Source organism: Stenella coeruleoalba (assembly GCF_951394435.1).
Source record: "Stenella coeruleoalba genome assembly, chromosome: 7".
NCBI classification, from domain to species: Eukaryota; Metazoa; Chordata; class Mammalia; order Artiodactyla; family Delphinidae; genus Stenella; species Stenella coeruleoalba.
Genome location: NC_137153.1, coordinates 108,887,815 through 108,904,673, shown reverse-complemented (window position 1 = coordinate 108,904,673; position 16,859 = coordinate 108,887,815). Strand labels below are relative to the sequence as shown.

At 49.4% G+C, this 16,859-nt stretch overlaps 1 protein-coding gene across 5 annotated transcripts in view; it reads left to right on the top strand.

Annotated features, from left to right (window-relative positions):
• The window catches only part of CDK5RAP2 (CDK5 regulatory subunit associated protein 2), a 181,320-nt gene that overhangs the window by 153,086 nt on the left and 11,375 nt on the right, over positions 1-16,859 (top strand). For all 5 annotated transcript variants that reach the window (XM_079927833.1, XM_079927831.1, XM_079927832.1 and 2 more), the window contains 6 exons: positions 810-1,015; positions 5,060-5,179; positions 9,478-9,594; positions 11,641-11,830; positions 12,791-12,912; positions 13,951-14,199. In XM_079927833.1, the coding sequence (XP_079783959.1) occupies positions 810-1,015; positions 5,060-5,179; positions 9,478-9,594; positions 11,641-11,830; positions 12,791-12,912; positions 13,951-14,199 (1,004 nt within the window). The remainder of the gene's footprint in view (positions 1-809; positions 1,016-5,059; positions 5,180-9,477; positions 9,595-11,640; positions 11,831-12,790; positions 12,913-13,950; positions 14,200-16,859) is intronic.

The following is a 16,859-nucleotide window of genomic DNA, read 5'->3' as shown; positions in this document are numbered from 1 at the left end:
TACCTGTTAGTGGATGCGCTGCAGCTTTAAGTCCTCTGCTCTTGTCTGAGTTCATGAATAATGAGACAAGAAGGAATAGGAAAAAGTGGGAGAAAAAAGAGCTTAAATTAAGGAGCTTATCTGTAATGGGGATTCACGTGGGCTCTTCACAGAGTTCAGGGTGGTTTTCCTCCCGGCTTAGGTGGCCCTTGGGTAATACAGGTCACTAACCAGATGATTGCCTCAATGGTGATACCGGAATCTGCTTGCGGACCGTGAGGGTTTTGAGGTTTTTAAACCCGCAAGTCCACCTCGTGGGTTTGGGTTGGCCCCCCACGTTCTCCTGGGGCCTTGGAGCCAGACAGACGTGGATTCAGATGTGTGCGCTGCCACGTACAAGCTGTGAGACTGTGGGCAAGGTTCTGATGCGCCTCCGTCCCCGCAGCTCTAAATGAGGATGGTCCTCCCTACCTCAGAGGGATTCTGTGAGGACCAAGGAGGACCGTCTGCGTAAAATGCCTGGTACAGAGCGGCCAGTTGATACGCAGCTGCCGCTGACTCATGCCCTCTCTCAGGGTCCCTCCACTACCAGCCAGACGGTGGCTCCCCCTCCTTCACTGGCTCCACGTCAAGCCCACTGAGCCCTCTTTGTGTTTGTTTTTAGAGTATCCTTGCTAAAAAATGCTCTAGGGAAACAAAAAGCCTCCAGAACACCATTGCAAATGTGGGTAGATTACAAAGAGCCAGTCATCTTAAGTGTTCTTAAGTCATGGTCCTGGTTTGGGATCTTAGTGTGGAAAATGATTTCTCTTTCAATCCCGATGGTCAAGGACTGAGGAAGACAACTTAAGCTACCAACACATTCTCCCTGAGTCTCCTGCGCCCTCAGCCTCACGCGCGCTGTCCGACGGTCACATGCTGTCCAACTGTCACGTGCTGTCCGACTGTGAAATGTCCGCAAAGTCCTCCTCACGAGACCAGAAGCAAGACAGCGAGACCGAGAAGACTTCGGTCCTGGCAAACAACGTTTCTCAAGGTAAGCCAAGCTTCACTGAGCGTCGTAAACCTAGCCAGAGTTTCCTGCTTTGAACGATAGTTTGCTGTCTTGCCTTCGTACTAAAGCAGAGTATAATGACATTGGAATAGTTACCAGGTGAGAGGAGATCCTGCGAGGGCCCAGGCCCATTGTTAAGAGTTATCCTTCATCACCGGGGAAAGCTACGGTTGTTGAAAGTGTTGGAGATTGGGAAAAAGTCCTTTTTATTTTTTAATGATGACGTGTTACATGCCTTGCCATTCCTTATCTGGCAGACTGGAAAGCACTGGGGTTATGGATCAGGTCTAGGTCTGGCCCATTTCTTGCTGTCTCTTTTGAGCTCTTCCTAAGGTGGTGTCGCTTTGAGGACCGTTGCTTTGAACTGTACAGGGCCCCTGTTTGGAGATTTTGAATTCAGTAAATCTGCTGTGTTTCTCTTTAGTGTGACCCTCGGCCCTTTCCATCAGCCCCTTGTCCTGCCTCTGGGCACGGAGCCGTGGGCTCAGTTGGCAGAATCAGCCTCCCGTGACCCCACCTGCCTCTGAGCTCCCTGTTACCCCTTCTGTGTTTGCAGTCTTGATTGCCTCCTGTTGGGCATTAGGTAGGGCTTACTGTCCATAAGTTCAAGGACTGGTATAGACCAGAACAGACAGACCTTTTCCAGTAAAAGGCTGGATACTGTGTGCCTCAGGCTTTGCAGAGCATATGGTCTCCGTTGCAGTTACTCAGTCGTGCTGTCGCAGCATAATGCAGCTGTAGAAAATACGTAAATGCGTGAGTGCGGGTATGTTTCAATAAAACTTTATTTACCAAAACAGGTGGTGGGTGGATTTGACACAGGGGCCATAGTTTTCTGAGCCCTGGTATAGCCTCTGGACCTCAGCTGACATCCTCTGGTCTCTCCTTTTTCCAGTGGGTTGTTTGCAAGGTGCCCAGAATGGACCCAGGGAACAAATCAGACACCTCCCTGCTAAAAACTCTTCGTTGACACCAGATCACATTAGAACCAGGGTTTCAAAATTTTTAAATCTATTTTTTTAGCAGCAGCAATCCCCCCTCCCTTTTCTTTTTTTCAGATGAAACTGAATATATGTAAAAGATATATAAAAGATACACCTTTTTCCCAAAGGAGTGGAGCCTTTATCCCCAGTGGCGCCTCCGAGGCTCCTTTAGGACACGCAGGGACCAGGGGAGCATGGTTTGGAATCAGACCTCGAGCATGAAGTGTACACGTTTGATGTAACGCAGGTATCAGCTGGGGTCCTCCAGTAACCAGTTACCTAGATGTGCTTTCTTTGGGTTCGTGGCCGTATCCCTCTGCAGTTTCTGTGAGTTTCTGTGTACTTGGTTCCTCTCAGTTATTTCTGGCTCTACTCTCTGCCTTCTCCTGCTTTGGGTTAGACCATGGATTGTTTCCCTGTCCCTTGTGCTGCCTCCTGCTGCCCGAGACCACTCTCACAGGGCCTTTGTGGGAGGAGCAGACTGAGGTGTCAGGGACTAGAGGGGCGGGGTTTACAATGCGGCAAGCCTGATCGTTGACGGGCTATTTGTGATCCCTGTTCTTTAAGACCCTCCTGCTACGGTGGTACCAGGCACTTCCTCTTTCTCCCCCAGCCTGCCCTCCTTTTTCTCACTCTAGGCCCCATCCGCCACCCCAGCCTTGGTTTATTTCCAGTGTAGAACCATCTTTTACTTCTCAGTCCTCTGAGGACCTATGACCTTGGGCTTCTCAAGTGGATTATCCGGCACTTTCCCGAATGGGGACAGTGCTCTCTGGAGCTGTCCTAATTAACCCACTGTTAGCTTTTTTGGGTTTGTTTCTCTTCAGACTTTTGGTCTCTGCATCTGTTTTTCCTTTTGTCACGCTTATAATCTGAGCAGAAAGATAATTTAGTACTTGTCCTTTTTTCACTTAGCATTATATCATAAGTTTTCTGACGTGTTACATAACATCATTTTCAGTGGCTTTGAAATAGTCCGTTGAATGGCTGAACTGCAGTTTTCCTTATGTTCCCCTGTTGCTGAACATTTAAGTCATTTTCTAAAATTTCACAATTGTGAACAGTGCTGCAGGGAGTAGCTTTGAACATAAAGCTTTCCCCTTATTCTGGGGCATTTTCCTAACCTAGATTCTATAAATTGGAACTACTCGGCAAAGATATTTATACCGTCGCTTGTGGTGGCTGCTGCTCGCAGGATTTATGGGTTTAGAGAGGCGGCGTTTGTCAGAAGGGTATTATTGTAAGAGGGACAGATATTTTTCTCCTGTGTTAAGATGAGTATAGTATTTCTTTCTGCCCAGTTAGGGCTGCATAATTAACAAGCGGTGTCCAATTCGACCGGGAATGTTTCCTTAAGGCCAAGGGATGATTCCAGCTTCCAGCCAGTCTCAGTAGAAGATGTGTTGTACCGATCGCTGCTGAGGGTTTTTGCCCCAGAAGCCGGCAGTATGTGACGTGGATAAACCAGGAAGGAAGGCTGCAGTCAGAACAGATAAGTTCCTGACTCACTGAGACCTGACTGGCCGCTGGAAGATTTGCGGGGCAGCAAGGCAGGAACGGGAGGTGTGTTGCCGTGCTGCTTCAGTTTACTGCAGGCGGGGTCCACAGACAGTCCGCCAAATGACTTGCTGCACTCCTGGCATTCATAGGAGATAGCTGAAGATCTGGGAATTAAGTCATCCCATAAACATTCAAATTCATGGCAGAATTACTATTTAATTAGGAAAAGATCTGTAACATTGTGATACTTTTAAATGAAAGTCATTTTGGAGGAATTAAAACTGGGTCATAACATTAGTATAATGTTTTAAAACAAACATGACCAAGACAAAACCGAGTATCCCCTAATTGATGAATTAAAGACATTAGTTTTGCCTTTGGATACTTAATGTGATTATGCTGTAAACACTGATACTAGAAACCTACCTCTGGACTGGAACTGCACTTCCTCCTTTCTTTGTTAAAGTGAGCTGTGGCAGAGGCTGAGAAATTAAAAGCATGCTCATTTTAGAAAATTCAGAAATTTTAAATTTCTATATATTGTTAAATATTATGTTAAGATATAGTATTAAAGTTTTGAGAAGCCTAAGATCTACCACGTAAAGGCGACCTCTGTTAATATTTAGGTGTATTTCCTTCTTTTCCATATATGTGTCTTTCCTGTCTGCAGATTTTTAAACAGAGTTGTGATTATGCTGAATAACCCATTTTGTATCTGTATTTTTTCATGATATTATATGGTCTTCATAATATAATTTTAATAGCTGTGTAACATTGCATCATAAGGGATGTAAAGCAGTTAATGTAATCATTTGCGTTATTTTCAGTTCTGACTGTTATAAATAGTGCTGAGATGAACCTTTCCAAACATTCTGACAAATGATTGTCAGTATCTCCGGTGATCTCTTTAAATAGATTCCTAGAAGTAGAATTATTTGGTAAAAATAAATTGGAAAGAACCTTTCTAAGGCTAATGACAAAAATAGTCCCCAGAGTCATACACGTTTATACTCGTGCTAACAGGATGTATTCCTGGAGAGCACCCTTCTTACCATTCTCACCAGTGTTGGGATTATTGTTTTGCCTTGTTTTTAAGTCTTGAATTAGTAAGTGATAAATGGTTAACATATTCCTCTCAAAGGATTAGTCTCAAAAATATCTGAGTTCGTTATGAAGGTGGCTTAATCAACTCTCAGGCAATTCAGGCGAACTTGAAAGTGATCTTTTAGTTTCCCTGAAAGGAAGATTTTAAATTAATATTTGATATTTAGAAGAATAAAAGGCTGTATTAGAGTTAGCATTAAAATTGTATGGTGTGTAATTTTTCCATGTGATATAAAGTATCTTCTTTGTAGAGGGCTGCAGAGAATCATCACAGACTGGCTGTGGGCTGTGGGCAGTAGCTCTGCCTCCCCAGGCCTCAGGAAGACTCTCTTAACATATCCAGTACTATTTAGAATTTCAAGATCACTGCGTAGTCTATAAATTATTCAGTTTGTTGGGGGCTTCAGACTTTAAATTAAAAATGTCCTCCTTCCTGTAGACTTACTAATGGAACATATACAAGAAATTCGAAGTTTGAGAAAACGTTTAGAAGACTCTATTAAAACAAATGAGAAGCTACGGAGACAGCTGGAGCGACAAGGCTCTGAAATTGACCAAGGTAAGGTGGACCTTCCCAAAGGGCGGTGAGGGCTTCCTTTGTGGCGCATTTGCCTGGATAAGTGCGCTGTGTATTGGGAAGATCTTTGGACTTGTGGCCAGAGAGATTTCAGTTCAAATCCTGACTTTGCTGTTTACTTCACCTTGCTGACTCTCAGTTACAGTAATTTATCTGTTAAATGAGGATAATAATTCCCATTTTATTCTGGTGGCGATGAGAATTAAGTGCGCTAACTTAAGCGGAGTGTCCCATAGTCCCTGGTGCAGAACAAGTACTTGATAAATGTTCGTTTCCCGGTCATTGGAGGAGTCTGCCAGGCTCTGGCATTGTGAATTGTGGTTGCCTCCTCATTTGACTCTAGAAGCTGAAGCAAAATAGATAGGTATGTTAAAATAAAACAAAGCAGTAGGGCTTCCCTGGTCGCGCAGTGGTTGAGAGTCCGCCTGACGATGCAGGGGACACGGGTTCGTGCCCCAGTCCGGGAGGATCCCACATGCCGCGGAGCGGCTGGGCCAGTGAGCCATGGCCGCTGAGCCTGCGCGTCTGGAGCCTGTGCTCCGCAACGGGAGAGGCCACAACAGTGAGAGGCCCGTGTACCGCAAAAAAAAAAAAAAAAAAAGTATTTTGTCTTTTTGTTAATAATGCATTTTGGCAATCTGGTAACTCCCACGTGCCAATCACGAGGTCCCCAGTGTTCTTACATAACCACAGTTAGCTCAGAATGGACTATTCTTCCATGAGAAGCTTAAAAATACATATTTTTTTCCCATAGGCAAGACATTCATGTGGTTCAAAAATTAATATCACCATTCTGTACCCATTAGTCCTGTTCTCCCTTCTCTCCTCCCACTTTTGTTAGTTTTCTTCTCTATCCTTACAGTCTTAATGCAGATACAGATGTATATTCTTATTGTCTCCTTCACCTGCCGGAAAGGTAGAATGCTTTATATCACTGCTCTGTTCCTTCTTTCATTGAATAATCTATTTTGGTCATCTTTCCTTGCTGCTCCAAAGAGAGTGTCCTCCCTCTGGTCAGAATATATCTTGAGAGCAGCTCTGTGCACCAGGAAAAGCCTGAGTTTGTTTGGGAGCCGGACTGGCCTGGGTAGGGACCCAGCTCTTCTGCTGATGAGCTCCGTGACTTTGGGCAAGTCACCTCTCCCTTCCAGGCTTCATTATCTTACAAAACGGGGTCATTGTGAGATTAAATGAGACAGTGTTATACATAGGGCCTTGCTCAGTGCCTCACCCAAGAGATGGTGGTTTTCTTCATCATCATCAGTTTTATTTTGTATAACATTATTCGTTTAACATTGCAAAGCTCTAAGCTCTGCTCCGGGTGGGGACACTAATGTCGTTGCCATTTCTAGGGATGAGATAACCGAGTTCTAGAAAGATGTAGTCAGTGGCAGCACTTGCTTCTTTGCACCCCTAGTCACTGCATTCTAGCCCATCATAGCCTTCAGCCTAGAAGGACATCTTTTCAAAGTACCATATATGCTGTAGCTTGCAAGGTAAACAGAAAGGTTCCATCTCTCTCTCTCTCCCCCCGCCCCCTCCCCTCCTCCCCCCAACCCCAGCGGCATCCTGCCCCTCCTCCCCCTCACACTCCCAGGGAAATTGATTAATCTGAGTTATTAGTCACATCAAACACAGGAAAGAAATACACGCCTGGGCCCATCACAGTCACTCTTGGTAATGCCTGAATTAGATTCATTCTGTTTTACATTTTCCCTGACAAATCCAATTATAGAATTATTTGGGGACTCAAATGGCCACCAGCTACAGTGGAGCAGGCAGTTGCTCTGGAGAGCAATTCACTCTGATGGGAAGGTTTACAAAAAGGCATTCATAAAGTATTTATGCTGGTGGGAAGACGTGCTGTTCTCACCATGTTGTCACAATCCCTGAGAAGACAAAGAAATAACAGTGGTTCTGCCTCCCTCCTGCTGTGAAATGTTCATCTTGGGAGCAGGTTTGAGAAAGGCATGGCTCCTTGTAATGTTGAGGTGGAACGTTGTTAAAAACTGTCATCTCATGTGTTACATCTTCCGGCTTGTCACCGGTTCTACAAGCTTATAGTGATGATGTTCAGAGGAAAGATGGGCCTCGTAGCATCCGAAGCGGATCCTGCTAGCTCAGGCTTTGTCAGAAACTGTTCCTTGGCCTGATTATTCCTTTGAAAAGTCAGCACCTTAGCTGTGGTTGCAGGAGACTTCTTCTGTAGAATTGTTCCTGTTCATCCAGGTTGCTCTTTGGTCTTCTTTTGGCTCCAGCCTGTCATCAGTGGTGGATTGACGAATGGTAATAGCAGTAACAGTAACATCCATCCGTCATTTTTATTGAGTTAATAGAGGCTTTAGGGACGTTATGTGACCTGCCTGAGATCATGCAGCTGCTAAGAAGCCGGAGCCGTGGTTCAAGCCCAGGTGTCTCTGGAAAGACACCAGAGTTCATAGGGAGAGTGGAGGAGGATAGTGGGGAGAGATACATGTGAATAAAAAAAACATATGACATTGTAATCAGTGAACCGTTAGCATGAGAAAAAGGTAGTGCCTGTAGCGTGGAAAGAGAATGAACTCTGGCTTCCGGGAGACACAATACCATACCTTCCTTAGAGGGAGTTTGGATATTACAGGTCCTCAGTTGTGTATCAGGATGTTTTCAGCTGCAGATAACAGAATATGAGTAGAAACTGGTGTCACCAATGGGGATTTATGTCTTTGTACATAACAAGAAATCCAGAGGCAGGCGTTTCTAAGGCAGGTCTGAAGTCTGACTGACTGGTAGCTGGGCACGGGGTTAGTACCTGTGACGGCTGCAGCATCCCTTCCTCTCAGGACAGGGTCCAGAGCGGGGAAGGAGGAGGGTGGCACGTGCTCCTGCCTGTCCTCCTTTCATCCGGGTGGAAAAGCTTTCCCAGAAGCTCCCAGCAGGCTTCCTGTCAAGTTTCATCGACCAGAAGTGGCACATGACCGTGTTCTAGCCGGACTGGAAGAGCAGGTGTCTGGCATTTGGGCTCTGCGGTGTGGTAGACTCCACCAGTAAGGAAGACCGGGAAGCATCCGCCTGCCAAGTGTAGAAAGTGCCTTGCACCCAGCAAGTGCTCTCCAGGGGTCGCTGTGAACATGAACATCATACATGGTGCAGCCGTAGAAAGTTCCGAGCACGGGCAGTGCTGAGGTGGTGTGTCAAGGGAGCTGCCCGGACGGAGGGAGGGCTAGGATTTCAGGAGATAGACAGTACCCGGGCAGGTATTTACAGATAAGGAGACCGATCAGAGTTTGTAAGTTTCCTCACACCCAGGCTGTCCAGCTTTAGAGCCTGGTCTTTTTAGTCTACACTTCGGGGCAGTGAGTATGAGCCACGAGTTGAAAGGTGAGTGTGATTTTGACAGGTGAAGAAGGTGATAGGCATTCTAGGCAAAGGGAGTACCTCATCCTGTAAAGCCAGGGAGGTGTGTGACCATGTGTGTGGTGTGTGTTTGGAGCACGCATGGCTCAGGCTGGCTGCATTTGAGGACACCAGGGTCTAGTGTGAGAGGGAGTGGGGTGTAGGCCTTGAGATTCGAGCTAAATAATAGAGATCTGAAGTTTGGACCTTGTGTTTGGTTGTGTGATTGTCTTTTGCCAATCACACAACCAAACACAAATACGTGATGGTGGGGCCATCACATATTTTTGAGCAGAAAAAAACCTGAATGGCCCGTGTTTAGGATGATAAGCTCATTGGCAGAGGCAACGGGGCAAGGTGTAAGGCTGAACTACAGGGGCAGAAAAGAGGGGGCCAGCGTCTGAGGCATTTTGGAGGAAGAGTCAGCAGTCATGGTTGCCTGACTGGGCAGTGGAAGAGAGAGGCCTTTAGTCTGGCTCCCAGGTTTCCGGCTCCGGTTAGGGTTAGAGGCGAGACCGTCTACACCGGCAGGAAACAGGAGGGAGGGCGGGATTGGAAGGGTTGGGGGGAAAGGTGAAGAGTGGACCGGAGCCTCAGTGGAGAGGTCCCCTGAGGGTTTGGACCTCAGGAGAGAAATCGTGGAGGTTAAGACTGTCACCCGCCCCACCAGCCCGGTTCTCCTTTGTTCACCCCGAGGCCGGGTAGGATGTGGGGAGTCTCCTCCGTCTCCTCTTTCAGGCTCACTCTCATCTCCCTTTGGGCTCTGGTAGTACCTTAGATAGTTCACAGGAGTAATTTTCATTGTGTGTTGTGTTTCCTCATTATTTAAAACTGTTTTCCAAAAAGTTCCATCCATACGGGCCTGGAGACTATCTATAAATTACTATTTATGTGTGTTTTTATAGGTTCTTCAAACATTTTTGCTTATGGTTCAGAGCTACATAATTCTCTGACATCAGAAATATGTTTCCTGAGGAAGCAGAACGAGGCCCTCAATACAATGCTCGCTAAAGGATCCAGAGGTAAAAACGAGAGGAGCTGTCCGCAGCCTGGAGCTCCACAGCCCTCTGTGGCGTGGAGAGAATGCAGGCGCTGGAGTGAGACCAAGTCCTGTGGCCCTGTGACTTTGGGCAGGTCGCTTAACCTCCCTGAACCTCAGTATGTTTTAGCTGTAAAATAGGAACGCCTCAGAGGGCTGTTGTGACACCTGAGCAGTGTCCAGCCCGCAGCCTGGCGCCTCTGACAGGGGCTTAGTAGGTGCTCCTTTCCTTACTTGTCACCCTCCCCTCTGTGCAGCCACCTCTCAGCTTGGCTTAGTTCACAGTGGGAGAGAAGGGCTGGGAATACATTGCTCCCCAAATTTCAGAGATTTCCTGCTGTCAGGCAAGTTTCTCCAGTATTTTAAAGATCGCTTCTTTTAATTCCATCTGTTTGGAGCTTAACCCACAAAGAGCTTTCACTTAAAATGTTTCTGGGACGACGTTATTGTTAGTCCTATTTTACAGGTGAGAAACTGAGGCTTGGGGAATTGACTGGCCTGCGGCCACAGATACAGAAGGTGGTGCAGCTGGGACTTGGGCCCGTTTATCCCACTTTCACTAGAGGATACTGATGCCGATTCTGGCTTAAGAGATGAAACGGGGGCTTCTGCAGATATCCATTCATTCATTCATTCAGCAAACACTTCCTGGTTCCTCTTCTGTATCACAGCCTGTGTAGATTCTGATACAGAATTGAGCGAGACCCGGTTCCTTCCCTCAGGGGTTCATGGTCTGATGGGAGAGAGAGCCAGGCAACCCATGGCAGACCAGGGTGAGGATTAGCCATGATAAAGGTTCAGGGGGCGCAGGACCCCGGAGAAAGCATCCTGACCCAGGGGAGGCTGGTCTTTAAGAGCTGAGTCTGGAGCATTAGTAGGGGTTAGCTGAGGGACCTAAGGTTAGAAGAGCCAGGGCATTTTAAATAGAAGAGAGAGGACAGAGGCCCGAGGGTTAGAGGCTGGCGGGGGTGGGGGTGGGGAGTCTGGACCAGTCAGGAGTTATAGGAGGCTTAGCATGGCTGCAGTCTGAGGGAAGAGGAGAAAGCTTGCTCGGAGATGATCATGCCGGGGTTAAGAGTAGAATCAGAAAACCTGGGTCTGAATCCTGGTTCTGCCACTTACTGGCTATGTGACTTCGGTGAAGTCTTACGCTCTTTGATCCTTAGTTTCCTGTGTGGAAAATGGGGAGTACAAAAGTACCTACATGGAGGTGTGCCCTGAAGAGCAAGTAGGGTGACACATGGGGAGGTGCTAAGGTAATGACTGCAGTGAGCACGGCGGCGACGTCAGCTGTTACCGCCACCAGCACGGCTAACAGCCTGCCGGAGTGCTGGCAGCCTTCAGCGTGCTGTGAGGCCCTGTGCGAAGCCCTTACATGTAGTGACTCAGTTACTACTCCTGGCCACACATATGAGGAAACTGAGGCACAGAGGAGTGAAGAGCCTGGCTCAAGGTTGTGGGGTCAGCGACCCCACAAGAGTATGGGGCACTCTTGAGTAAACGGAAGAGCCTCACTCCAATGTGCCCCTCTGCCTCCAGGCTGTGCCCTTGACCATTGGTCCCCGTGCCCCCGTGTTCCTCATCCCTCAGCAGGAGTGCTGGCCTCATGGCCTGAGAGTGACGGCTGGGTTGCTGTCCGCACAGCCCTGCTGGCCTCCTTGGGAGGCTTCCGGACTTTCCCAACACCCATCGCCAGAGTTCGGGGCCCTGTTTCTTGCCTCTGTCTTTAATTTCTACCCACTGTTTGCTCTGTGAAGGCAAAGTAGCTAGGTTTGCACGGCCCATTATTTAGTAGAAGACTAAACGGGCCCATTTCATCCCAGTGATGTTTAATCTGCACCCTAGATGTTGACAGATTTATCTGCCCAAAATGCAGGAGATAATTGGAATGTCACAATCATAAATGCCAGATGAAATCTCGTTCTCTTTTGTATTCTCTGAGTGCTCCAGCCGAAGCGCCGTATTTGCATAATAAGGGTGGAAAAAACAAATGGTGTCTCCTCTCATTGGTGCTTTTTTGTGCACGCAGATAAACAGAAGGAGAATGAGAAATTGCGCGAGTCCCTCTCCAGGAAGACCGCCGGCCTGGAGCACCTTCAGCGGGAGTTCGCCTGTGTGAGGGCGGAGAACGACAGACTGCAGAGGGAGGTGGACGAGAAGGAGAGTCAGAACCAGCGGCTGCTCCGGGAGGTCTGCCACAGCCGCAGTGAGCTGAGCAGGTAGGGGTCAGGGTGCCCCGGCCCTGCCGGCCCTGCCCGGTGCCCGGGGACAGACACGAAGCACACAACACGTGGCACGTCAGGTGGGAATAAAATACGAGGAGCGACGTCATCTAAGGAAGGGGGACGGGGCCTGGGGCGGATTGCTTGTTTTATCCAGGGTGGTTCAGGGCCGGCCTCTCTGAAAGGATGCCATCTGAGTGGCCACCTGGAGGCCGTGAGGGTGTGAGCTCTGCAGGTCCTGGGGGAAGATCCTTTTCCTTGGAAAGGGTCAGGGCCCCGAGGCAGGGTGTCCTTGGCCTGTGCAGGGCAGAGCCAGGGCTCAGTGCAGCTAGAGGAGGACACGGAGGTGACTGGAGGCCGAGCCCCGCAGGACCCCGAGGCCTGGTGAGGACCTCGGTTTTCACGCCGAGTGACTCAGGAAGCCACGGGAGTTTCTGCACAGAGGCGTGCGGGAGTCTGCCTTAGGCTGTGAGCGCATCACGCTGACTGCCCTCTGCAGTCCCCTAGAGACTCCCATCTCGTCCCACGTGTTTCGGCGGTTCCGCCAGCACTCCGGACGCCCCACACCTTTAGTTCATGACCTCGCCCTCACTTCCCCAGGGTGGTGCAGTGATTTGCAAGGTCACTGTCTTCACCATCACACAGTGCTGGCTTCTCTCCTGCGCTGTGCACCCCTGGGTGAGACATAACCTTATGAGCTTCACTTCCTCATATCCGTGAATTGGGGATTAGAGAGCGCATACCTTTTAGGGTGTCTGTGAAGATGACGTGAGATCACGTCTGTAAAGGGCTGGGCCTGGAGGAGCCCTCGGGAAGCAGAGCTGTGAGGGGTACTCCTCCCCATGCTGTCACTCTTGTCCACACTCTCTGGCTGACGGTGGAATTGCCTGCCCTGTGGGTCAAGTAAGCCCCTGCGTGAGAATAACCTCTGCTCCCATGGCACTGGGGCCTTTCCAGGGTGCAGGAGGAGGTGAAGGTGAGGCAGCAGCTGCTCACGCAGAACGACAAGCTACTGCAGTCCCTCCGGGTGGAGCTGAAGGTGTACGAGAAGCTGGATGCAGAGCACAGGAGGCTGCAAGGTACTGGGTGCTGGCCTGTGAGCTCCCCCGGACGGCGGGCTGCCCTCTTTCCTGAAACGCTGTTCTGAAACCCCAAGCTCACCTCCAGGGTAGAGTAGATCGATGCTGAGGCAGGCTCTCTGGGCCACCCTTCTTCTCAGGTGGCAGCGGGAGTCCGGTGAACAGCGGTCTGGGTTCTCACGGCCTCGCGTCCCAGGGTATGCCTTCCACAGGTCACCTCACCCCTTTGGGCCTGCTCCTTCCTCTGTAAAACATGTCTACTAATCTCTGTTGTGTACAGTTGTGAAAATTAAATGAAATCATTTATTAAGAGCGTCCTAGCACGGTACCTGGCACGTAGTAGACACTCACGAAATCACTTTATGATCATTTTCCTGCTGGTGTGTGTTTGTTTTTGTTTTGCCCATTCATCCAGCGGACAATTACGGAGCACCTACTACGTGCTGATAGAGACGGTTGCTGGCCCTGGGCCTCGCTGTATCCTAGAGAGATACCAGATCAGAGCGACTTGACTGTAAACTCTAGTGTTTTAGAATCTGTTTTGAGGTGTGGTGGGTTTTTATCTTTTTTTTTTTTTTTCGCAACTAATTTTCCAGATGGTTTCTCCCTATTGAAAGTTTATCTAGAAAAGGGTCACCTCTCAGCTCTCATTTTCTCCTCAGGTTGCTTTTCTTATTCTTGCTGTTGTGTCTTTTAAATATACCGTGGCTCTTAAAATCAGCCCTTTCATTATATAATTCCAGCCCAAATAGATTTTATTACTACTAGACATAATTTCAGGGTTTGGTGTGCAATTTGTCAGGCCTTTATGGCCAGAAGCGAAAATTAATTTCCAGCTCTTATTTAGCCTGTGGAATAGCAGCAATTAAGTCTGCGAGGACTTTTGTTTTTCAGGTCGAGTTGTTATGTTCCATGGCACCTAGGTCTTGGGCGGGGGAGGGTGGTGATGGCAGCGGTGGAAAGCGCCGTCACTTGTCTTCGGTGGCTGACCCTCTGGCGGTTGACAGTGTCGAGGCTTCCCTTTGCTTGTGTTTGCAGAGACCAGGGCAGAGGCATCGGGAGAAGGCTGGAGGGGGCAGGACCCTTTCGGCCACCTGCATGGCCTCCTGACAGAGATCCAGGCTCTGCGGGCGCAGCTGGAAAGGAGCATCGAAACCAACAGCACGCTGCAGAGCAGGCTGGAGGAGCAGCTGGCACAGGGCGGGGAGAAGGCCCAGGAGGCAGATCTCACTCTGGCTCTCCAGACCCTGTCTGTCCCCGAGCGGCCCCAGCAGCTGGACAAGCCCGGTACTGCCCTGCCTCGCCTCACTGTTTGAAATGCAGCCCTGCGCGTCTGTGCGGCACGTGTGAGCTTCTGAATCCCGCCCTTGCCCCATGGAGGTGTCTTCTCACTGACAGCAGACGCGCCGTGTACCCTGGGAGCTTGGGACCTGACCGCTGAGTAGCTGTCACCTTTGGCAAAACGGTGTCATCTGTGGGGCCTGCTGATTCTCAGGGCAGTGGGGTTTGGGCTTCCAGCGCCCTTATCGCCTCCAGTCCTGCTGTCTGCCACCCCCTTAGTCCTGTCCACATGATCTACTGCTGAAAATCCTTTTCAGTCCCTCTTAACTGCCTTTAAAAGAGCATCTTCACCTCTTCCTCCGGTTGTCAGCATCTCAGGATCTCAAAAGCTTCCCGGCAGGTTTGAAAACTGGTTCAGTTTGGCGTTTACCTCTGGCTTTATTGTCTAGCCCTGCAGAGGCTGTGTAGGGAGGAGAAGGAGGACAGACTGGGCCTCGTCTGCCCGACTCCTGCCTAGGGCCGGGCGTAAACCGGCAGGTGGCCAGGCTCAAATCAATCAGCCAGGCCATCGTCTTTGCTCTTTGGATGAAGGAACTAAAACCCAGAGAGGGCACTGGACTTGCCCAAAGTGACACAGCAAGTAGGTGGCAGAGCTGGAGCTAGAAATCATTTCCAGCTCCGGGTCCAGTGCTGTGTCTGAAGTACCACCTGGCCTTCAGGAGCCCTGGTGTCTGGGGGTCATCATCCCGATGCCCAGGTGGATGGGTGTGCGCATCCAGGGGACGAGGAATGCCAGCAGACTTTATAAACAAGTAGTGTAGAGAAGTTTGGACTTACCTTTACTTAGATTGGGAATTACATCTGTCGCCTTTAATTAAAAAAATTACAATCTCTCAAAGAGCACCTAGTCACCCAGCTCTGGAACTTACAGTGACTTGCTCATGGGTTTCTCCTTGGTAAGGATTTTAAAATTTGAACCAAAAAGATGATGTGATGATATGGAAAAAAAAAATCCTTCTTGGTTACAAAATAATAATTTTTTGCTTTGTACGTGTCTCTTCATTTGGTAATCAAATGTAGGGGTGAATTTATAATGTTCAAATTGGTTTTGGGCCATTCTGTGTCCTTTCTTTGTTTTTGCCCAACATTACATCATAAATGTTTCCCCTTGTTTCACACGGGCTTCCTAATTATTGTTTTCAGATGATTGTCAGTCACCAAACCATTACCCTGATGATCATTAAAGTGGTCTCTGATTTGGAGCTTTAATAGACATCGGCGTTAACACGCTTTTTCTGTTGAACAGTATTCTTAGGATAAAATCCTGCAAGGGGAACCTCACGGGGCTGGGAAGGGGCCCTACTGCCGCCTTCTGCACAGGGGATACATCGGCAGTGGGCCTTGCTGTATTTAAATAGGGGTCTGCTCTGCTCCTGGCCCTTCTTAGGGCTTTGAGGAGATGGGACCGAGGAGGTTGTCGATGTGAGCTAGGGAGATTGAAGCAGGGAGAAGAGTTCAGTGATAGGGGCGCCCAGGAAGGAGCTTTGGGGCAGTTGAAGTGAGGCCGTTGAACAGCCTTTGCCTGTTTTTGAAATTCGTCCAGGGTCAGCCCTGGGGCGGGGGTGGGGGGGGGTGGTCTCCGAAGAGGCATCTAGGAGGATGTGCTCAAAATTCACAGCGCCGTCTCCGTGGAGAAGTTTTCCAGTTTCCTCAGGTGAAGCCTAGAATTATACAGTAGGCAGCAGCATTTCTTCCTTTGCACAGGACTTTTCAGGACGGTATTTAAATGCAGCTGTCTGAAAGTTCTGGCCTAAAGACTGCTGTTTCTGCAGGAAGTGATCGCTCTCGGGCCAGCTCCACAGAGCTGAGCCCTGGGCGCCTTGGCCCCAAAGTTGAAGTGCACTCTTTGGAGGGGCCTGGGTGGGGAGCAAGCTGGGCAGGACACCTTGAGGCCTAGACACAGTCCTCTCTCTGCCACGGACACTCTGGGTGATGCTAGGCAGATCACTTCCTGTCTCTGCCCATTGGTCTCCTTTTCCAGTGCCATCCTGCCCCCGAGCTACAGTGCCATCCTGCCCCCGAGCTACTGAGAGTTCAGATGTGAAAGTGCTTTCCCGAATTATAGGGTGTGGCCATCATCTCGTGCCGCATGTGCCTGGTTTTGCCTCCTTGCATTGTCTCGAACGCATCACCTCCCAAATCCTACTTCGGGTCACTCTTCTGTCTTATGTGGGTTACTGCAGCCGCCTCCAGCCCAAAGCAGCTCTCAGCCTGACATTGTCCCGCCTGACGTCCCCCACTTCATGCGCCCTGAATGCGTCACGAGGGCTCCCTCCTCTGTGCCTTGGCATCTGCTCCTTCCTCTGCCTACATTTCTGTCTCTCCGCGGGTTACCCCCTCACTTGAGCTCCCACAGGCCCCGTGCCTCCCTCCCTTAGCCCTGACCCCTGAGGGGAAACAGCTTGTTTACTTGTCTGGACAAGAGGGTCCTTCCGGGGAGGCAGCCGGGCCTGCTCCCTCTGTGTCCCCCGTGTCCCACGCAGGGCCTGGCGGGAGAGATGCCCAGTGAGGATCTGAATGAATGCTTGTGTGTGTCTGGTGCCTCGCTGTGTTTTCATTCAGTTCTCTCTCAAATGCTGATGAGAGCGAAACTAAAACGTTTGCTG